Here is a 24,419-nt window from a genome sequence, read left to right as displayed (position 1 = left end):
TATATAGCAATGAGCCCAACAGACTCTGTCTCAAACAAGATAGAAGGCTCCCACTGTTGTCTGCAGACCACCACATGGGTGCCGAGATGGATGTGCATCCACTACATACTCAAGTATTCACAAACGATGTAATAAAATTCTCTCATTTTAGGGAGGTGAATACTATGGTGAGAGAAATCGAGTTCTCTGATACCCATACAGTGAAAATGTGTAATACAGTAGAATCTGTGGTATTTGAAAGCTTACTCTGAGTTAGTGCAATTAGACATTTAACAGTTTGAAGATGAACAGGAGACCAAACTGACAGCAAATAATTTTGGCTAGGCAAGAGAGACCTGTATGCATAGCAAAATGGGCAAGTGTCAGGGTACATGAACAGCATGTTAATGCAGGACTGCTATAGGGAAACAAGGTCAAAACATGAAACAGGCAAAGGCTCATAAGGGCAAGCTTGCCCCAAGCCTCCAATTTGGAAATCATCCGTGAACATTCTGTTTATTGGTCAGAGGCCGCATGGACACAACAGAATCTCATAACATTCTCCTCAACCCCAGCAAGTCACATCAGACTCGTTCTAATAGGACATGTCAATAGGCATTGTGGTAGACACTTCTCTCCAAAGGGTGGATATATCAGGCATCCCTTATTTTCCTGAGGTTGTGTAAGTCATGTTTTTAAAAATCCATGTGAACTTCTAAAACTTGGTTCTTTGATGGCTTTACAGCTTAATGCATTGTAGATAAAGGAGCAGATCCCAGAGCCTGTAGCCTGCTAATGCAGGAAGCTCCAGCCTTCATGGTGATGCTGAGTAGGGAAGGGTCCTCGACTTTTGTAGCATATGAGCTTCCACAGAGAAGGACACAGACACTTTCCCCTTTCACTATTAGGACATACTTGGACTCTATTCACAGTCAAGAAAGAGAGGAGGAAAGAAATAAAATCAAAAGTAAGAGAAAAACTATGGAGGGCAAGGTGCTGTGAGGCAAGGAGAGGAAAAGCAGTGTGTGTGTGTGTGTGTGTGTGTGTGTGTGTGTGTGTGTGTGTTGGGGGTGGCACTTGGCCCAAGGCCTGAGCTTTGTGTGTTCTTGGATGGTGGCTGAATGTGTCTGACCCTCAATTTCTTTGTCTATAAATGGGGATAACACTAGTGGCCCATTATGAGATTTACATTAAAGGTCAAAGAGATGAATAGATAGGGTGTGTCACTGCCCTCTTATTTCAGCTCTATGGAACTAAATGTCACCAAATGCTTTTCATCTCAATATTCACATCAGGCCCAGTGAGCTTAGGTCAAAATGTTGTGTCAGAAGTGCTAGATATTCTAATTTATAATCTCAAAACAAATCGAAATCTTTGTATGAAACTTATTGGTCATTCTACGTTCACAGCCAAGTGAACTCCTCTCATGTTCTTGAGAATTGTGTTGCTATCCAAATCAGGTTGTTAAAAACAATTCAGGCCAAAGCTCCAGTGTTCAAACTGTACCTCAGATGCTGGTTTTAGGCCACTTCCCTTCTATGGAAAATGCCAATAAAGCTGAAAGCACTTCAAATGCCAAGAAACTTACATGGTATGATATTCCTTAGCAAGTTAATTATCAAATTAGTATATATTTGAGATCGTGCTATGCTAGACATTTTTATTTTAAAATATTCTGTTTGAGGGGCTGGAGGGATGACTCAGCTGTTAAAAGCATGTCCCTCTCTTGCAGAGGAGCTGAGTTTGGTTCCAATTACTCAGAAAGGCCACTAACATCCACCTGTCATTCTAGTTATATGGGATCTGATGCCCTCTTGTGGCCTTCAAGGGTATCTGCACATATGTGAGCACACACACACACACACACACACACACACACACAATAAATCTTTCAAGAAAATCTGTTTGAGATGTTGACTTGTTATTCTTTTTTTTGTCACACAATTCAATCTTCACTGAAAACTGCAGTATTAATAATAACAGTTTCTTTCACAATTAATGTGCTCTCAATGGTTAAATCTGAGCTCATCTACTTATCAGTGTCCATAAATATTAAACTATGAAATAACACCCAATTGAACTGGCTCAGGATTGTTGCACTACCCATTGCATTGTATTGCCAAGAAAGCTCAACGAAGAAACAAGGGTTTCTGGGAGACAATGCTGATTTAAGCTTTTAAAAAGTACCAAGGAAACCATGTTTTAAAAGAGTATTTGATAATTAAAAATTTCAAGGAGAATGTTTTCTGTTCAATGACATCCTATCGGTATTCTCGGAGCATCCAGCTGGAGCCAGTCCCTACTTTGGCCTATCTGGTTGACTATTGCCCACAGTCTGTACCAGACATACTCACTGACCTACCCTAGGAGATGCCTGATATATCAACCAGGCCCCTACCTCTCTCTTTCAATAGAACTACTACAGTTCCTGGACATAAAAGCTGCTCCAGTCTCCCAACTCATATTCCAATAAGATTTATTTCATAAGAGTTTCTGTTCTTCAAATGAACAGGGGGTGTGGGAGGGAGGAAACAGAAAGACATGGGGACTCGTTTTTACTGTTCCTAGTGAGACTACATCATCCCCTCTTGTTGCCACTGCATCAAATGCAGAAAATTGGGCAAGATTAAGCAAGTCAGAGGAAATATGTCCCCCTGGGAGATGTGCTGAACAGGAGAGGAAGCTCTGTGTGCCACTCATCAGCCAGCTGCACTTCTACCCTCAGCAATCCTCAGAAAGCACCAGAGGGCAGGACCAGCAGGTGCCATAACTGTCACTACACTCTAGGAAGTTCTGTGCCATCAGCAGTGTCAGCTGTACCATGACTACAGATGCCAGCTGCTGAATGAGAGAAGGTGGTCCCACAGTCATGCACTGCAACACTCAGAAACGATAGTGGAGGAAATCCCAAGCAGCCCCAATGTGTTATATCTGGTGCTAGCCAGACTCTCCCTACCATAGACACACCTCCCCAAGAATGAGTTTCCTCTAACTGTAGCATGTCCCATAAGAAACATGCAATCTGCGCTTCTACAGCCTCCTGTCACAGCGGGATGACATAACCAGATACAGAAAAAAAAAAAGAAAGAAAGAAAGAAAGAAAGAAAGAAAGAAAGAGAAAAAAAAAAAGCACCATGCATGGCTAAGGAAAAGTAGGACACTCAGTAGCCAGGAACCCAATCTGGAATTGGGGACCCACTACCTGCTAGGAATACTATCTTGGTAGAACACGCAAGAAGCCAGTACCTGAATGGCAACTCATAGGCCAATAGCCACTGAATGTAGTCAATGTTCTTCAAAGATAGAGCACGAGACAAAGATTCTGGAAGAGCTTCCAGGTCTGTATCCTAACTGGCCCGGTCCTGATGGTGACCTTATTTCTCAAGTGTTAGGGAGCTCACACACTGCTCAACACTCAGCAACTAGAGACTCCACACAACTGCCAACAGCAGCAGCAGAAGAAGAAAGCCCCCCACCTCCCCAGGCTTGGGGAAGGCAGCAAAGAATTAAAGTGACTAAGGTAATGAACACCATCCTGTTCTGTCTCCATTTTGTGTCTGCTTAGATAGAGTTTAGCTCTCTGTTTTCTTTCCCCAATGTTTATATCTGCCTTGACAACAAATTTGAGATTTGCATGGCCTTAACCATGGTCTGGGTGTATTAAACCAAAACTGGCAAGTTACGTTAAAAATAACTACTATGCCCTAACCTCATCTTTGATGTATATTGTGGTCTTTGTTGGTTTTGCCTTTTAAAACTCTGTATCCCTGAGCTTGGGCACCAAGAGGATTTTCAGATGTACAAGCCCACTCTTGGTCTGGCCATTAATAAAAAGGACTTAAAACTTTTAGTTGTTTAATCATAGTGATTGTCAATAAGTGTCTCATATGTGTCATTACAAGAATAAACTTTTAAAAATATACACCCTTAACCATGATGTCCATGTTTAATGTCAGGCTATTTCCCGCCTTACCTTCTAAAAGAATTCAGCTGAAGGACCCTAGTCAGGAATGTTTCATATGTAAAAAGCACATTTTCTTAGAATGTTCCTCAGTATTTGGGGGATACCGATGCAGCCATGTAATGGAATATTGACCCAAGTTCTGTTTCTTCACTTTTCTGAAACTGGATGCCGCTGAACTCCCAGCCTGTGACAGTTTGTCACTACCTGCATGGCCGCCTTGTCATCTGATAGCTAAGACCTCTCACTAGCCTCTCATTTCATAGCTAATGATCTCATAGTTTCAAACAAGGAAAGAATTCCATGCATATGAGTTGTAAAACACAAAATGTCTGACAGTTACTCAAATCAACATCAAAGAGGAAAAAAAAATTCAAAAGTTACAGGGCAAGTTGTGAAGCTGTTGTCATTGGCAGGAGGGGTTGCAATCCCACTATTATTTCTCCTGAGAAATTAGGGCTTGTGGAAACACACTCTGTGCAGCTGCAAGCAGGCCCAAAGATGTGCATGCTACTGGCAAGTAACTCTATTCTTTACTGTCAGGGATATAGGTATATTTCTATGTGTGTGAGATGCGGGGCAGGGCTTTTTCAAACTTATGCTAGAATTGTGGGTACATTCATTCCCCTCATCTGTGATTATTCACCTGAGAAAACCAAATTCTATCTGCTGGGCTCTAGAGATGCCTTGGTAACACCAACACTGCAAATTTTTCCTCACAAGGATGGGCATGCCAACACGAAGTACAGAAACAGATACAAGTTTGTGACCATGCAAATGGGTAGTGTGCTGTCTGCTTTCTTCCTCTCTTGGCCCCATCTTCTCCCTCTACCTCCTCTCTCTCATCTTCCTCTTCTCTCTCTCCTTTTTCTCTCCTGCCGCAGACCTTTCAGTGGGCGACGGGTCTGCGGGGAGACCAAGACTCGGATGAACAGGTCAGGAGTAGCTTCGGCTTGATAGACAGACACAAACACACCCGTGAAGGTTTGCAACTGCTGCGATTTTTACTTCAGAGATCGGGTTTTATGCGGAAAGTTTAAGGATCAGATCTTTGGCCACAGTTTAAAATTTACAGACATACTATAGAAATGTCAGCAATTAGTTTGGAGCATGAGATCGTAAATACATCTAAGCAAGTGTGTAGCCGGGAACCTCTATTTATTTTGGCCTGCTTGTCAGTGTACCAGGGATTTATTTACTGAGTTTAGAGAATAATCATTGTCTCTGGCCAGTAAACTTTTAACAGCATTGATAAGAACTTTTGTACTGTTTTATTGATTTAGGGGCCCTAAAATCTCAGTAGTAAATCCCACAACAGCTTTGTTGCAGGCGAGCTAATTAGGCAGGGTCATCTTGTGGGCAATTCCTATAGCTTTAGCTATGTTAATTTATTAGGCCATGGGCTGACACCTGAAGTCTCAACTGGCGCCATGGGATTTGTAGTTGATTGCTGGTCTGTATCTCTTTCTGTCCCTGAAACTATATCTAAGTGTTTTCTGGGCTTCTCTGAATTAACTGTGAAGCTACAGGCCAAAGCACCCATGATCAAAAGCATTAAAGCTATCATAGCACAACAAACACCTAGCACCCGTTCTAGACCGTCAGTCGGGCAATCACCTGCAGGGTCCTGAACGACTTTTCCCCAGGAGGCATAACCAGGTGTGGTGCGAACCTCTGGACAGGTAGCCATTGAGATTTCTCTCAGCCATTGCTACACTGTCTCCACTGGGGCTGGTGTGGCAGTTCCCCCTTTTTATTTTTTAAGTGGAACAGCTGGAAATCGCACTGGAGGGTGCTGATGGAGTAAAGTGCTATTCTGAAAAGAATAGGAAAGACCAAACACACTATAAATAAAATAGCAGCCCCAATTCCTAGGAAAACAAAATACTGAGTCCAGCTTTATGGATTCAGGGATCTTAGATTTTCTAAAAATGTTGATGCTAGACCTGAAATGTCCCAGGTATCTATCTTTCTCTGACTCATGACCGTAATTTCCTCCTGCAATCCCTTGATATTATAGGTTACATTGGTATCCTCCCATACTCCCAATAAATGTGCCTTAGTCTCGTTCCAATTAGAGGAAGAGTTGTATGGAAGAGGTGTAACACAGATATACTTAAACTCTGCATGGCATTTAGTTGCTAACTGCGTCTTAAGATTTTGTATGTCTTGACCCATTTCTATCATTGCCCCTTCTAAAACATTTAATCTAGTTTCTAATTTCAGATCTATTAACCTCTGTTCTGACAAGGCAAAGGTGACATTCCTATGCATGTCATTCACAAAGGAAGCTGTCTGCATTTGCTTTACTAATGCTGTTGTTGAAACTGCAAAAGAAGTAAAAATGGCTATCAGTGCTGTGATTCCTAAAATTAATGAGGCAACAAATCTTTTTGGCCTAATCAATTCATTAATTTTGCTAAACATGTTTATAGCCAAATTATCATACCAAGTATCATTACCCAAATCACATAAGCAGGCCTTTTAACAATCAATATAGTTGAAAAGGATTTCTCATAACCTGATTGTACACAATTAGTTAATATTCAGGGTCGACACTCAACAAAAAATGAGTCCCCTTCTTTCTTGATAAGCACGAATGTGTTACGTCCAAACATTAATGCATAGGGGTAAGAGAGACAAGCAGTGGACTTGGCAGCCTTTGTTTTTTTTTTTTTTTTTTTTTTTTTTTTTTTTTTTAATGCTATAACATTGGCTGCTGCAATAACCTGAACAGATCTGGCTGAGGAGTCCCATATGTCCCATCCAGTTTTTGCAAATACCATGCAGGTGACACCCACCCTGCTGAATGCCATCTCCTTATGGGCTCGTTTTCTGGAGGAGTGTATCCTCCAAATTGAGCAGAATGATCCTTAAGGTAGCCAGAATAGTCATAATCGGGTGATGGTACAGAGAAATCCCAGATAATTTCTCCTGAAGCCAATGGAGAAAACCTTGTTCCAGTGTGAGGAAATCCACAATGAAGCCAGTTAGGCATCTGATCTTCATTTTCCTCCCATAAACTAACTTTTTTGTATTTTACAGTGCAATGTGGCAATCTAGAAGGCAGTGGCTGACTTATTACCATAGTCGCATTAAAATTAGAGTGTCCCAAAGTAGCAATTTGTAGTTGCCACATAGGCCGCTGTTTTGAACTCTTATCTGTAACATGCTTATTTTCAGGAGTGTCAGTCTCTCCAGTGCCACACACACGGAGTTCAGTACTCATGAGTCAATTAAACATACTCATTAAATACTCTGTATTCATGGACATTAGTAACAAGGAATCTTTGATTTACACCGATCCATGCAGAAATAAGTTTTCTAAATAATAAAAGACTCATGGAAAGCTTTACTATAAAAATAAGGTTTCCCACAGGTTCAATATTCAGGTGGCCCACTCTCTAGTCAGGCTGATTGTTAATGAAGTGACATCCACACCAATGTGGATGTCCTGATCCAGCTGCCAGAGATAAGCACAGAATCCTCTTCCAACCAAAGCCCTCATCACTTTAATGGGGTTGACCAAAAGAGCCACATCCCCATTGACAGACCCCAGAGTGCCATCATACCCTGCACTTCTGACCCCACACTGAACAGAAACACTCTCAAATATCAAAATTGGACCTCTCTAGCCAAAAAGAACCTCTTGATGTCTTACATTCATACTCACGTTCCACACTCAAAAATCTTTCCCACAACAAATTATGACAGTCAGGTGCATTCCAGTACTGCCTGGCCCTTTCCACTCTCCACATCCACTCAGTGCTGAGTGCCTTTACCTATAGGAAAAGGACACAGAAGAGGCTCACAGGCCACATATACAGGCTTTCTTGGCCTCACCCCAGCTAGTCACAGAGGACAGGTCACCATCAGGTAGATGATCCTGGGACAAGCTACATTACTTCTATATTTTCAGACAAGAAACACGAGGAACTAATTTAAAATACAGACTTACCACCTTTTAACACACACACACACACACACACACACACACACACACACATATATATGTCTTATTTTACATATGGATCCAAGTTCCCTCTCCCTCCCTCCCATGCCTCCTAACCCCCCATACCATCCCCCCCTCCACAGGGAGGGTGACATTCTTAACTATACAACATTCTCTACAGCACACAGTGACTTCTCTGCCCCTCATTGTGAGGTGAGTACGGCAGTGCCTGTGTATTTTCAGTTGTCTCCATATTTCTCAGAGACAGAGCACGGTTCTCCAACTTAAATGGAGCAGAAGTTAACACCACTTTGTGTGGCTGCTTTTCTTTGACATCCTCCCACCTATCTGAGAAGATACACAAAACATCCCATGTAGTGAGATAGTCCTTCTGTGGCACTGACCACGCCCATTGGGGGGTGGAGCCATGGGCGGAAGTGACCTGTGGAAGGAGGTCGGAGGGGGCCAGGAAAGGCGCTCTCTTTCTGGCATGACTCGGACAGGAGAGGATGGGGTTGAATTTCCTGGTGTTCATCTGTCTAGGTTATAAGTTATTTCTCCCTGAATAAACATCTATTCGGCCTATTTGTTTATCCTGATCCTTATTTACCGCAATAATCCCATAACACAAGTAGTGGATACTCAGAGGGCAGAGACACCGCTCTGCTAACACATAGGGCACCCTTCATCCAAGTTGTACTGGCCACCCAGCTCTCATCTCTCCTGAGAAGGATTATGTAGAACCTGCCCCCTCAGACTATATCTAAGCTGAAGTGGAGAAGATGGGCTCCATTATACCTGCTTCGGCTCTAGAGTCACTGCAGGCTGACACTCTCTCCCAGTCCCCGAAGCTTCATCTAAGTCCAATCAGTGCCAAAAAAAAAAAAAAAAAAAAAAAAAAGGTTACTGAAAAGTACAAGACCGCATGCCTGAGCTGAAACCCTCATCATCCCAAGAGTCTCTCCAGTACTCCAGACACTGCAGGAGGACATTCACTTGTCCACGTGTAACTTTGACACTGAGCACACATTACAATAGTGCCTGAGTGACACTGGTTGCAGAACACAGTCCAGTCCTTTGGGTTTGCATCAGTCCTTGCAGGTAGATTGAGAAAGGTTTGTTTTTATAAACATGCATTCAACTAGTTATGATTCAGAATAGATTAATATTCCTTCGAATCATTACAGTTAGCTAGAAAAGAATTGTCAGACAGTCCACAAAACAGGGTTTGCTTTAAAGTCAACCCATGGACCACTAGTTGGACACTAGTGATCTGGGACCTGCTGGGTTGGGACACAGTTGTGTTTAGCTCCAAGCATTGAGAAGAAAGTCCTGGTTGGAGGCACAAGGCTTGTAGCAGCAGGAGCATGTAGTTGTAGGTGGTGTTTCTGGGTTCTGGAATGTGAGGGCAGTGACTAGATGAGGGACAATAGGAGTTGAAGAATGAGCAGTTTGCTGACAAGGCCCCTGTGCTTGCAGCAACCATGACCATGGTTATACTATTGTGGCTAGGAGGAGGGATGGGAACAGATTGAAATGCTGCTGGCATGCCATTGTGTACCCCCGTGGTGTGGTAAATGACATGAGGGCTGCCGCAAATAGCAGTTAGGTAGACTGTGTACCTTGTTGGGCGTAAGGGCTCTGCTGGAGATTGAGCCTTCTCAAGGGGTACATGGCCATTTGGTAGAGACTGGGGGAGCACGAGTGTGGTGAAGCAACCCCCCTCCTGATAGGGTAACAGACATGTTGTAAGGTGTGCCAGGAGTGTAGCCTGGACAACCAATACCTTTTGCATTTGCATAGGGAACCCCAGGAGAACCAAGCCTATAAACTGAATTAGTGATTTCAAGAAGAGGACCTGACCAGTGTCTACCCATTGGGGCCATCACTGTCTTTGACACTGAAATGATTTCATTTTTTTTAATTCACTACATAGGGCTGGATAGATAGCTGAGCCATTAAAGGCTAGGCTCACAACCAAAAAATCACTACATAAATTGACCTGGAGTTAGGATAGAATGGGAACATGTTTCTAAATAGTGGAGGGCTCACGACACCTCATCCTTTCCTTATGTTGTAGGTTGTAGAAAAGAAAGCATTTTTCTTTAGTGATAAAGCCACTGTCAAATTGTCTATGCAACACAGATAATCCGTCAGACATGCAAATGTAAGTAACCCTCACTAAATTCACCGAGCACAAAATGCATTCATGTGGAGGTGGAGTAGTTGGGAAGAGAAAAGAACAATCAGTGGTAATTGGTTAATGTGCATGATCAAAATACATTTTTAGGTGTGAAGTTGTCATAATGAAATCCATTATTATATGCAATTATATGCTAATTTAAAGTTAGGAAGCAACTAGAGCGTGGGCGGAGGAAGCTCATCAGCAGGGGCCATGTGCGGAGTGCCTGTCACTTCCAGGCCCCTGGGAAGGTCTGAGACTGGGTCATCCCGCTGTGGCCCTAACTGGGCCCTCCCTGAGCAGGGACGTGAGTTCCCAGATAAAGCAACTAGAGCATACAACATCGAACATATTCATGTATGAAATTTTAAGAAATGATGTTAAAAATAAGTCTTAATGGAAACAAAACCAATTTAGATTTATGGTGTTTGAAGACATATGAAGTATTGATATGATTAATTAAAATACTCGTGTGAACATTTAAATTGCATGATTTATTAAGAGGCTTTAAAAATGTTATTTACACATATTAAATTATATTTGAACGACAGTCTAAAATATTTCAAAAAATTTATAAACCTATGGCTTTTTCTGCCCAATTGAAATACAAATTTAAATAAAGCAGCATGTTCAGCATGGGCAATCATAAAATTGAAATGTTGGTTAATTATTCAAAACACTGAAGATGCTGAGCCTGGAGAGATGGCTCAGGCAATTTAAAAGCACTGGCTGCTGTTATAGAGGAACTGGGTTCGGTTCACTGCACCAGTGTCAGCACAGAACTGTAACTCCAGTTCCACGGAAATCTGGTTTCCTCTTGTGGCCTCTATAGACACTGCATACTTGGGCAATGCATACACATATACTAAACAGTGCAGACAAAATACTCATACACATATACTAAACAGTGCAGACAAAATACTCATACACATATACTAAACAGTGCAGACAAAATACTCATACACATATACTAAACAGTGCAGACAAAATACTCATACACATATACTAAACAGTGCAGACAAAATACTCATACACATATACTAAACAGTGCAGACAAAATACTCATACACATTTTTTTTTAAAGGAAAGAATAAAGCACTGAAGGTGTTCTAGATCCCACAGTATCAAACATTCATATATGAGTTTTGTAGAAAAAAATAAAAATTCAGGTTTAGTTTTAGAAGCTTTCTCATTCCCTCCAACATTGGGTGGGTGTCCAAAGAGGTCCATATCCCATGACCAAGGACTCAAGGCCTACAAACTTGCAGGACCCATGACGAGCCTGCTCTGTCTGACATTCCTGTTCCCAGTCTTGGGACTGGAACATTCTTTTTTCATTCCTTGGGTCACTTCAGCCAAATTTCTCTGAAATGCTACCTGTGTCTGTGATCTGAACCATGACCTTTTGCACCTCTTCACCCAACTACTGGGGTTGTTTCTTATGCCCCTATGTGATTTCTTATGTACCTAACATCCCCTGCAAGGACCATCTCTAGCAGTGTGGAAGAGATTGCAATCCTGTAGCATCCTTGACATTGCCCTTTCCATGCATTCCCTCACTCTGTCCAGGTTCAGTCCTTTTCTAATCCTACTCCTTTACATTCTCAGCTTCCCCTCTCCCTTCATGAAGTGTCCTGGCCTCCGGCTCTCCTTTATTTTTCCTATCTGAAGCAGACATGGTTATCACTTCAGACTCACTAGAGTTTTCCTCCATTTTAATCAAATGGTGTGTTTTTATTCTTCTGCTTTCCTGAGGTCATGGAGGGGAGGAGCCTTCTTCCAGACACTCAGTTGTCAGTACTGACAGAAGTCTAGATGGATGACCAAGCTCTCTACCATCTCTCCTGAGCTCTTGATACTGGGCCTGGACTCTGCAGTTATGACTTTGTGTCTGCCTGGTCCAGGTTTAGCAAAGCTCACAGTCAGTCAGTTGCACTGTCCTTCATAGCCTAGCCCTCCTGATGTCTGCTCTGCATCCTCATCCTTGCACACACTCAGTCTGGACTGACTTGGACAAAGTGTTTTTATTAGCTAGAATTCTCCCTTACTACAGGGGATCCTGATTAGTTTGCCACCCTCACCCCCACACTACTCATTAGCCATGAATTCTTACTTTTACTGTTTATATTACAGTGAATATCAATTGTACACTCACTTCCTTAAGTTCTACATCTGGTAGCCTAATGGGCCTCAAACAATGGAGAGGTTACACCGCCTCTGATTTGATCTTGACCCAACTTTGACCTTCTACTCAGCACCTCTCCTTGCATCTATTTTGATAGCTCACCTTGAGTCCAGCCTTCCTGCCCACATTTCAGAATTAGGCAGTAAACTTTCCTTTTATACTCATGTTTCTATAACTGAGACACGATCTGCTGCATACCTGCACACATTCCAGGACTATCATTATTTCTGACCGGTTCGCTGGCTTGGTATCAATACATGAATAATACTCCTGAACTGTGGCTCCTAGCAGCTTCTGTGAAAGTCTGAAAGGATAGACTTGGCACCTGGGGATTAATTCTACTCTCTGAAGTTAGGTTTGAACTCCACATGTCCTTTGAAAGTCTCTTTCTAGGCTCAAATGCTTTAGCTTGTGATTATGCCTTATGTGAGCATTATGCCCAGGTGAATTGTACTGAAGGTGCTTTCCTTGTTCTTGATAAGAAGGTCCATTTGGTCTGTGTAATCCACTATTTCCCATGATGCTGATCTTGGTGAGTCCAGAAGAATCTTTTCTGACATGGTTCCAGGTCAAAGATGACAGTGTAGAGCTGCTCCTGATTCTTCAAAGAAGGTGATGTGACTGTGAGCATAATGGCTTCCTATTTCCCCTGTACTTGGTGCTCCTAGTCTTAAACTAGCTCTATAAGCAGACACAGAAGGGTTCAGTTAATATAGTAAATAGCATTCTGATGTCCAATCATGTAACAATATTCAAGGAGAATTTTATGGAGATGGTTTTTGTTGGCAATGGGGATTCAATTAAAAGGCCTTGCACAGGCTTCACAAGCACACTTACCATTGAAGTTGACTAAGGAGATTTAAGAACATATTTTCTGAGGCTGGAGAGATGGCATAGCACTTAAGAACTTCTTCTATAAGACCAGGGTTCAAGTCCCAGGACCCACATGGCAGCTCACAACCACTTGTAATTAACTCCAGGTTATCCAAAACCCTCTTATGGATTCCCCAGTTACCAGGAACATATGGGGTATACAGGCATACATACAGGCAAAACATCTATACTCAAAAAAATGAAATTTTAAATAACCTATTTCTCTTTTTTGCCAAGAGAACAAGACTTTATTGATCTTTAGAGTTCATGTGGCAGCCCAAAATTGCTACATAAACATAGGGCTTAAATAATTGACTTTTTACCATTAGTATTAAAAGTTGAGTCTGGGAGTTGAAGAGGTGCCTCAGTATTAACTGGATCCTGGTTTAATTCCCAACCCCCATATCCAGGGAATATGATGCCTTCATCTGGATTCTGCATGCTCATGCTTCAGACATATACAAAAATAAACAGTTTAACTCTGGGTTGGGAGGAGGTGGAGTACAACTTTAGACCCAGCACTGGGGAGGCAAAAGCAGGCAGATCTCTGTGTGTTCCATCGAGGCCAGCCTGGTCTACAGAGTGATTTCCAGGAAGGCTCCAAGAAAATACAGAGAAGCACTGTCTTGGAAAAAAAACAAACCAAAACAAAACAAAAACATATAAAACAACATAGATTTAAAAATGGGTTAATTTAAGTTATAAGAACTAGTTAGGAACAAGCCTAAGACAAGGCCAAGCTTTTATAATTACATAAGTTTCTGTGTCATTTTTTATGAGCTGGTGGCCCAAAGAAAAATCCATATACAGTATCTCTCAAAATTTGTTGTTTGGGAACTTGCTAAAGACAATGTAATACAGACCTCATTAAGTAGGATCCTGAATGGATAGTAGTTTTTCTTGTGTTATTTGTGGTCTTTTCATACCTCAAAGGTATGCGGGGGCTAGACTTTTTCACACCTCAATACAAGATAACCTATTCTTATACCCTATTCTGATTAAGGAAGGGAAGGCTGTGGAACTCTTACTTTCGGCCATGTCCTAGCTGTGGCACTTCTTTTCTTTTTATGTTCATCTTATTGTTTGTTTTTTTTCCTGGACAGCATCAACACACTTTTCTATACCTGTGAATGTGAAAGCTGTAGGGACCTCATATGCCAAAACCTCCCATAGAAACTTCCTCCTCTACCAGAGTCCATGCCAGCACCCAGATCCCCAGGTAAGACCCTTGCTCATGGAGCACAAACACTACCCCAGAACCAGCCTAGCCTAACCCCAACAGTCCCTCCTTTCCTTAAATCCTATCCAGCCCACACCTCTGGTGGAAGTCCCCTGCTCCACCAGAGGCCATAGCAGTACCCAGATCATCAGAGGTTACTCCAGCTCACACCTCTGTTGAGAGCCCCTTATTCCAGCAAAGGCAAAGCTAGCACACAAGTCCCCAGTTGGCACCCAGAGCCCAGAGGACCCACACTAGACCAGAAGCTACTCTGGCAGATCCACTGCCCCTAACTCAGGTGAAAACCCCAAACTTGGACAGAGGATACCCTGGGGATCAGAAGTCTAGCTCCCAACTTTGGTGGAGGCCCTCTACTCAACCACAGAGCATGCTGGCAAGAAAACCAGAGAGAAAACAGAAATCCAGGAACAAAACACATATCCAACAATGACAAATTCAGAAACTGGCACCTAGACTTATAATCACCCCAAACCCAGAACCTAAACATCAGTGTTAAAGCACAACCAACAACAGCCAAGGCAATACATCACCATCAGAGCCCAGTTTATTGTACTTCAGAAAGCTTTGAATATTCCAACACAGCTGAAGAACAAGAAAACAATCTTGAAACCAATGTTATAATAATAGAGGTCCTTAAAGAAAAAATGAATAAATCTCTTAAAGAAATCAAGAGAAAGACTAAAAAAATTGAAGGACATCAATGAATCTAACAAAGAATGTCAAGATAGCAAAGGAAAAAAAAAGATATAGTTTGGGGAAATGATAAAATTGTTCAAGACCTAAAAATAGAAACAGAAACAATAAAGAAAACAAAAACTGAGGGAATTCTGGAATTGGAAAATCTAGGTAAGTGAACGGTAAACACAGACATAAGTATCACCAACAGAACACAAGATATGGAAGAAAGAATCTCAGGTGTTGAAGAAATGAATACATGGATCAAATGAGAAACAACATCCTCCACAATAACCACAAATAATATAAAATATCTTGGTGTAACTCTAACCAAGCAAATGAAAGACCTGTATAACAAAAACTTTATGTTTTTGAAGAAGAAATCAAAGAAGGTATCAGAAGATGGAAAGATCTCCCATGCTCATGGATAGGTAGGATTAACGTAGCAGAAATGGCCCTCTTACCAAAGGCAATCTACAGAGTCAATGCAATCCCCATCACAATTCCAACACAACTCTAAACAGACCTTGAAAAAAACAATACTCAACTTCCTACAAAAAAAAAAAAAAAAAAAAAAAAGGATAGTCCTGTACAAGAAAAGAACTTCTGGAAGTACCACTATCCCTGATTTCAAGCTGTACTACTGAGATAGAGATAGATAGATAGATAGATAGATAGATAGATAGATAGATAGATAGATACACACACACACACACACACACACACACACACACACACACACACACACACACCCTCGTGGTATTGGCAGAAAAACAGACAGGTTGATCAATGGAATTGAATTGAAGACCCAGAAGTAAATCCACACACCTATGGACACTTGATTTTTGACAAAGAAATCAAAATTATACAATGGGAAAAATCATCTTCAACAAACAGTGTGGATGTCTGCATGTAGAACAATGTAAATAGATCCATCTCGATTACCTTGAACAAAACTCAAGTCCAAATGGATCAAAGACCTCAACATAAAACCAGATACACTGAACTTAATACAAAAGAAAGTGGGGGGAAAGCCTTGAACACATTGGCACAGGAGAAAACTTCCTGAACAGAATACCCAATAGTGCAGGCACTAAAATTGACAACAAATAAATGAGACCTCATGAAACTTAAAATCTTCTGTAAGGAGAAGGACACAGTCAACAAGACAAAATAGCAACCTACAGAATGGGAAAAGATTTCTCCAACCCCACATCTGACAAAGGGCTGAGCAGTCTAAGAGACCTCAGACAGTGGAGCCAGGATGTATCCCTGGTGCACAAAAGGACTTTGCAAACATATCCCCCATGGAGGGATAACTGCCTTATTCTAGAGATAGGAGAGAAGCCCTAGTCCCTACTTCATAGGACCTGTCAGATCTACATGACCCCAACTGGATGGCATTCCCCTACATATGGTATTGTGGTGGGGGGTTGGGAGGGGAGGGTGTTTAGAGTGCATGGGAGAGGGCAGAGAGGGCAAAAGGGAGGGAAGGAGGGAGGGAGGGCTGGAGGGGAGGGAGGGAGGGAGGGAGGGAGGGAGGGAGAGGGAACTGGGATCGACATGTAAAATAATAAATTAAAAAAAAAAAGCTTTGACTCCAAAATTTAAGTTGAAGGACAAGTTACTGGGGAAAAGTATTTCTATTTTTGTTTCCACAGAAAATGAAAACATGTGGATTCCTTCCAGACTAATGTGGTTTGATCACGCCAGACCGCCTGAAACAGAGTACAAGCTGATCCTACATTCCAAACAGCTGGACAAAACAGCCCTGCAGACTACAGCTAGGATATCTGAATCTTCTTCGAATCCTCCAAGACAGCGCCCCTTACCAGCAGGAAGTAGTTTGGAAAGAACGACGCCCAAATTCCCAAATATTGTGTATAAATGTTTGTTTTCATTTAATTGGGCTTTGTTATATAAAATTAAATAAAAATAAATAAATAAAAAAAAGAAATCAAGAAACTAGACATCAACAAACCACATAATTCAATTTCAAAAATGGGGTACAGATCTAAACAGAGAATTCTCAACAGAAGAAACTCAAATGGCTGAGAAGCACTCGAAAAAATGTTCAACCAACATCCTTAGCCATCATGGAAATGCAAATTAAAATGACTCGGATTTTACCTTACACCTGTCAAAATGGCTAAAATCAAAATCTCAAGTAACAGCAGCTCATGCTGGTGAGGATGAAGAGCAACTCCTCCATTGCAGATGGGAGTGCAAACTCGTACAGTCACTATGGAAATCTATATGGAGATTCCTCAGAAAATTAACAACCAATCTACCTCAGGACCCAGCTATACCAGTCTAGGGCATATACCCAAAGGATGCTAAATGGTACCACAAGGACACTTGTTCATAGCAGCATTATTTGTAATAGCCAGAACCTGGAAACAACCTAGATGCCCCTCAAATGAAGGATAGGTAAAGAAGAGGTGCTATGTTTACACAACAGAGTATTACCCAGCTGTTACAAACAATGACATCAGAAAATTTCAAGGCAAAAAATATGGAACTAGAAAAAAAAAAAACTCATCCTGAATGAGGTAATCCAGGTTGTAAATTGGTAATCCAGGTTGTAAGTTATTTCTCCCTGAATAAACATCTATTCGGCCTATTTGTTTATCCTGATCCTTATTTAACAGCGAAACTTTGGGAGTGGCCAACCAATGACTGGTCCAGATTGAGACCAGTGCTATGAGAGGGAGCCCATCACTGATACTGCCTGGATCACCTAGATAGAGACCTAGGATAGAAACAAAATGACTGAAACAATCAATTAAATGATTCCTAATGATGTTCTACTATACTCATAGATCATCAGAGAGGCTTTATCAAGCAACTGAAGGAAACAGATGTAGACCCACAGCCAAACATTAGGCAGAGCTTAGAGAATCCTGCTGAAGAGAGGGAGGAAGGATTGTAGGAGCCAGAGGAGTCAAGGACACAAGAAGAAAACTCACATAATCAACTAACCTGGGCTCATAGGGGCTCACAGAGAATGAAGAGACAACCAGGGAGCCTGCATGGGACTGACCTAGACCCTCTGCATGTATGTGACGTTTGTGTAGCTTGGTGTTCTTGTGGAACTCCAAACAGTGGGAACATGGGTTGTCTCTCTTTTTTAGCATGTAGGAAACTATTTCTCATATTGAGTGGCCTTGTCCAGCCATAATATGAGGGAAAGTGCCTAGTCTTACTGCAACTTAACATGCCATGTTTGGTTGATATCCATGGGAGGTCTACCTTCTTCTGGAAAGAAACAGAGAAGGAGGGGGCAGAGGGGAGGGGATGATTTGGAGGGAGACCTGGAGGGGGTAGGGTCTTGGAGGGGAGGAGAGAGGGGAAACTGGTCAGGTTGTAAAAAATAATAATTTTTATAAAGAAGAAAAGAAAAATGTATAGTGTATGCATTTGTTTTAACCCCTGTGTATTCTAGAAAGTTGTTCCAATGATCTCTCATAAAGAGAGAACAACTCCCATGATATGTCAGCATTTTTGTCTGAGATCATCTCTAGACAGGACAATACATGTAAATTCTGACAAATATATTTTTATTTAATTATTTAATTATTTAATTTTATTTAATTTATTTAATTGTTAATATATTTTTAAAAATCTGGCATATTTAGGTTTTCTCACAGTGATCATGGGGGTTCATTTGGTACTACATCTTACCAATGAAAATTATTTATTTCTTCTCCTATTGCTAGGTGGACCAAGCCAATTCTGCATTCAGTGTTTTCAAAGAAAAGACTTAATTCCCTACCCTATTCTCTCCCTCAAAATAAATTTAAAATCCTTGTCAGGGGCCTCTCTGAGACCCAGGGAGACGCCTCAATTGAGGTCCATCTTGGTGCCTATTTCTTGAGGACATCATAAAGGCAGCATTTACTTCAAGCAACCTTTTGCCATGTCTCCAAACAGCAACAGCCTACTCCTATAGGGTGGACCCACCTCTTTACGCCCACACATACCCCCCACTTCCGCGACTAAACTAGCCACACCCAGGAGCATGTGTACGTGTATTGTGGAACATGCGCAGCATGATGTAACAATTTTCGCTCGGGGAACAGGGAGGCGCTCCACGGTGGGCTCTATCTGCGAAGCTCTAGGGATGGAGAGCACGTTCTTCTACTTCGACCTCGACTATTATGGGGTGGGTTTCTATGAGGAAGAAATAATGACTGAATCTCAACGGAGAGCAGCTGCAGCAGCATCCCGTAGATACTTTGGAAGAGGTGTACGAGTCCTACATGAGCTGGGCGATAATGACTACAGGAACCCTGAATATTACCACTGCTATAAGCATGAAAGGAAGGAAACACGAGCCAGCTCCAGTGAGATTGGAGAGGGAAAGCTGGAGGAGCCTGGGAAAGCAGCTGGAGCAGTTTCGCAGCACCCCAATAAGAGGCATACAAAACACTACAAGTTCACCTATCGGCAACTTCGTGAACTGGACAGGGTTTTCCAAGAAACCCAGTATCCTGATGCACTCCAACGGTATGTACATGATTTTTAACTAATCCACTCTGGTGTCCAGGACTTTAGGCTCCTTGACTCTACCCTGACCTCTGCTACTTCGGTTTTTTGTTGTTGTTGCTGGTTTTTAATACTGTATCCTGCGTACTGAATTCAAAAGCCCTAGAAATGCTAGGCTGATTCTCTTCCCCCAAGTTACACACGGATTCCAGTTTACTTTGTAACTTAAGACAGAGTAAGAATTACTAAAGGTGTCTTTGCCCTCCTCCTAGCCCAAACAGACCTTGAACTTGTGAACTTCAAGTCTTGTCTCACTCTCCTTTGTAGTTTTGTACCTGGGTTGGGCCTCCTTCCCAGGACTCCTTGCCCTGAAACCACAAACTCATAAGCTGAATTTATGGTGGGGGGGGGGGAATGAAGAAGATGGCCTCTGGCGTTAAAGGTTAAACTCTCCATGACCTTTTGAAAAAGAAGCAAGCCCCCAAAATGCACTTGGGTGGCTGTTTATTTCATTTTACAGTTTTCTTTTGAAAGAAACATAAAAACCACTTTCTAAACAAAGACTAAAGTACAGAGCATGCAGTATTCTCAAAATTGTTTTGGGAAGCTTTTCCAGAGTGTTTTAATGATGCTGAAACAAAACTCTGTGTTAATTGGATCTTTGGCCCCCAGGCCCCTCTAGGCTATTGCATTGTTTTGTGTCTTCATCCCGAGTCTGACTGCTTCAACTAGCACACATAAAGGAAATCATGCAGAACTTGCCCTTTTCAGACTACTCTGTGTGTCTTAGCATGTCCTCCATGCTCATCAGGATGCTCCTGCATGTGGCAGAAGTTTTCCTTTCTGGAAGCTAAATATCACAAAGGCAGCTTTGCATAGCTATTCTGATTGCTAGTATCGCCACATGTGAAGAGATATCTGGGTGGGTTTAATCTGTGGCCCACATGAACTGTGCTTTGCTTCTGTGGACAATTACCTCTTTAACTACAAGTTTTAACTCTTTTGTGGTATATACCAAGAAATTGAAATGTAAGGCCTATTAATTCTATGTTTACTGCCCTGAGCAAAATGCAGAATATTATCCACTGCTTTAAACAAATGCAAAATATCATCTACAGGTAGCCTTTTTTCTGGGGAGGTGAGGAATTGCCAGATCCCTGGGGATCACAGTGAATTTGGAACCAGCTACAGATACCGTTTCAAAAACTAAAGTGGGAGCTGAAGAGATGGCTGGTGGGATAAAGGTGCTTAAAACCCAAGCCTGGAGATCTGTTAGTTCTTGCAACCCAACTAGAAAGCCAGATGTACTGATGGGCACCCGAACCCCATCAGTCCTATAGGCAGATGGGAGGCAGACACAGGATAAACCACCACATTATGGTGAGCCAGATAGACCTAATAGGCAGCATAGCCTCAAAAACGACAAGTAAAACCCAACCTCAACAAGGTCAAAAGGAAGAAGAGACTCCCAAATTTACCACCCAGCCTCTACTAGACTGGCCCTTTGACACGCTTGTGCTTTCCATGTGTCTTTGTGTGTGTGTGTGTGTGTGTGTGTACGTGAGAAAGCATGCATGCATGTTTGTGTGTAATATTATGTAAGTGTGTGTGTGTGTGTGTGTGTGTGTGTGTGTGTGTAATTTTTAGAGCAAAGTGAGATTTCCATTCAAGCATGGATTCCTGGATTTAAACCCAATATCCACACAAAGTATGTGCAGCTACACATGAAAAAAATGAATACTGTTATAAACAAATACATATGGTAAAGTCAATTATCAGTATATTTCTAATCTACAGTTTCTTATTAGAATTTATATAAGTATGTGTGTGAGCATGGCACCATACCTACACATGTGACTGTCAGAGGAAAATTTGGGAAAGCCTGTACTTTCCTTCCATCATGTGGGGCCCAGGGATTGAAATCAGGTCTTCAGGAATGTCATCATATTCCTTTACCCACTGAACAATCTCCCTTGGCTATGCTAAGGAGTATTAAAAACTATGTTTGGTGTTTTGACAAGATGAAGTCACTTCTAAAGAAGAGTCCTATCTTTGAAAAATGATGAAGTGACTCTTTGCTGAAATGGGAACAGGGACAGCAAGATAAGAATGTGGAGAAATCATGTATGTTCACTTTCCTTACATCCCCCTCCAAGTGGCAATGGCCGACCTCTTTCCTTTTCTCTCCACAGAAAAGCACTTGCAGAGCTCATTCATGTGGAGGAACGCAAGGTTAAGGTAAGTAGAAGCTCAGCGGGGTACTACATTTTAGACCAGCTTCAGGAGAAGTGTGGCCTTGTCTTCCACACCTGGAGCTTCTGGGTCTTTTATGCCTGCTTTATGCAGGCAAACAAGAGTTGGACTGATTTGTTATTTGGAAGTAGAAAGAGTTTGAAAAAGTGAACCCCTGCTAATGTTTCTTCCACATTTCTGTAAGTAATGGAATATGTTTTCAGGGGGGGGGGTGACAAGGAAACTGGGTTTCCCATTCTTTGTGTGAAAGGAATTGGGTTTATGTGTGTTTAAATATAGCATATGTAGGTATAACTATGATGCATGCATGTCATACAAACCTGCATGTCCCCTAATTAATACTGAACTACGTGTGACAAAAATATCTTCTGCATAGTACTTCTGTCTGGGGTCAAGTTGGAACTCAGGATTGCCATGAAAATATTTATGTGATGGCAGGAATGGCAGAAAGTAGCATTAGTAAGAATTTCAATTGTTACTAAATACTAAATGCATGCACATAGCTAAAAGAATGCATGAATAAATATGGAGCAGGGGATGGCTTGTTTTATACACAGTGGGAAAATAATGTTTAATTAAGGTGGAAAAGATGTGGGATAAGAGTTGAAAAGCCCTTGTGGCTTTCTTTTGTAAGGTTTTAGTAAGATGGCCCTGAATTTAATTGACCCGTTGGTATCCTGTGTCAACTCCAAGATATTTCCCCATTTACTTTAATTATGGAGATGACAAGGACGGACAACTTTGAATGTCTGTCAAAAATACGGCCCTGATAGTGTCCAGAGGTTGTAATGCAGCTCATTTTCCAAAGGCTTCTGCAGAAGAGTCTGGTGCTTTGTGAGCTGAGTCACTTTGATTGATGGGTTAGAGTGGTGGTGGAATGGAAACCAGGATTTCCTGTGCCATGGGTACCACTTCCAGCCTTGAGAAGTTGGTGAGGACTTGCAAACTCTATTCTTCTGTGAAGAGGAGAATGTCAGTCCCATATGAAGTTGCATATGTTTTTCCATCATAATATTAGCTACTCAGTATGATAAACCAGCTCCTATCTTGATCTGATTTCAGGCTTGGTTTAAAAACAAGAGAGCTAAATATAGGAAAATACAGACGGAGTTACTACTCAGCCGTGACGCATCTGGCACCGTAAACAACTTTCCCCTCAAGATGGATGAACATCCTAAGAGTGCTTCTGCTCCCGAGGAACCAATAGGGTTCATCTTGTGCCAGCAACATCTTGGCCAATCCTGCTGGCCATGAAAACATTGTCTTGTTACATCCAATAGCAATAAAGAGTAGATTTTTCAAAACACTAGTTGCATTTTTCATCTTGTTTCCATAGAATGGAATAACTTTTCGTTCAACTTCCTGCTAAATTGAGGCCAGAAGAGAAGCCCAATGCTTGAACAAAAAAATGACCTCTCTGCTACAGCAGAATAAGGGGATATGGTGATCACACACCTATTATATGCGGTTAAGAGCACTGGCTGTTCTTCCAGAAGACTCAGGTTCAATTCCCAGCACCCACATGGCAGCTCATAACTGTAACACCAGTTCCAGGAGATCTGACATACATGGGAGCAAAACACCAATGTACATAAAATAAAAAATAAAAAATAAATATTAAAAGAAGATGACTTATTTTTTTAAAAAAAAAAATAATTTACTTGTAGAAACCTTGCAACAACAGCCACCTTTGCCTGTCTGAGAGCTGCTGCAAAGTGGGGAGACAGGGGCTGGAGTGTTTAAAGACACAAACCACAACTATCATAACTCTGGGGGTGTTCCTGCTATGTAAGGCATTAGGATGGTTTTATGTTTTCTTTTTTGTGTGTTTTCTGAGTAAGCAGTGGTTAAGCAAGATTACAGAAGCAGAATTAGTGTATGGTTAATATTTTAGGATAACAATTATATAATAATTTCTTGACTTCTTTATATATTTTGGAGATCAACCCTCTGTCAGATGTGGTGTTGGTGAATAACTTTTCCCTTTCTTTGGGATACCATTTTGTCTGCCAACTGTGTGCTTTGCCTTACAGAAGCTTCTCAGTTTCAGGAGGTCCCACTTATTAATTGCCAATCTCAGTGTCTGTGCTACTGGTGTTATGTTCAGGAAGCGGTCTTGTGCCCATGCATTCAAAACTACTTGCTCTTCTATCAGGTTCAATGTAACTGGGTTTATGCTGAGGTCTTTTATACATTTGGACTTGAGTTTTGTGCATGAGGATAGATATGGGTTTATTTATATTTTTCTACATGTCAGCATCCAGTTATGTCAGCACCATTAGTTGAAGATGCTTTCTTTTTTCTGTTGTATGATTTTGGCTTCTTTGTCAATAATCAGTATGCACAATCATACCACAAGGACATGTGTTCAGCTATGTTCATAGCAGCATTATTTGTAATTGCAAGAACCTGAAAGCAACCTAGATGCCCCTCAACTGAAGAATGGATAAAGAAAATGTGGTACATTTATACAATGGAGTACTACTCAGCAGTAAAAAAGCTATGGCGTCTTGAAATTTGTAGGCAAATGGATGGAACTAGGAAAAAAAAAAAACATCCTGAGTGAGGTAACCCAGACCAAGAAAGACAAACATGGTATGTACTCACTCATAAGTGGATATTAGATGCAAA

At 41.5% G+C, this 24,419-nt stretch overlaps 1 protein-coding gene across 1 annotated transcript; it reads left to right on the top strand.

The window, feature by feature from the left end:
• The first annotated feature begins 19,170 nt into the window (after positions 1–19,170).
• LOC127217447 (retina and anterior neural fold homeobox protein 2) lies at positions 19,171–23,042 on the top strand. Its single transcript, XM_051178450.1, has 3 exons — positions 19,171–19,556; positions 21,728–21,773; positions 22,851–23,042. The coding sequence occupies exons 1-3, from the start codon at positions 19,171–19,173 to the stop codon at positions 23,040–23,042; spliced, it is 624 nt and encodes a 207-aa protein (XP_051034407.1).
• Positions 23,043–24,419: the final 1,377 nt, after the last annotated feature.

Source organism: Phodopus roborovskii, unplaced genomic scaffold (genome assembly GCF_943737965.1).
Source record: "Phodopus roborovskii unplaced genomic scaffold, PHOROB, whole genome shotgun sequence".
Classification (NCBI taxonomy): Eukaryota; Metazoa; Chordata; class Mammalia; order Rodentia; family Cricetidae; genus Phodopus; species Phodopus roborovskii.
The sequence above is the reverse complement of the archived record's forward strand: the minus strand, read 5'-3'. Positions and strand labels throughout refer to the sequence as shown.

Coding starts and splice junctions, on each gene's coding strand:
- LOC127217447 (XM_051178450.1), top strand. CDS start 19,171: ATGGAGAGCACGTTCTTCTACTTCGACCTCGACTATTATGGGGTGGGT. Junction 19,557..21,727: donor TATCCTGATGCACTCCAACG/GTATGTACATGA, acceptor TTCTCTCCACAG/AAAAGCACTTGCAGAGCTCA. Junction 21,774..22,850: donor TGGAGGAACGCAAGGTTAAG/GTAAGTAGAAGC, acceptor ATCTGATTTCAG/GCTTGGTTTAAAAACAAGAG.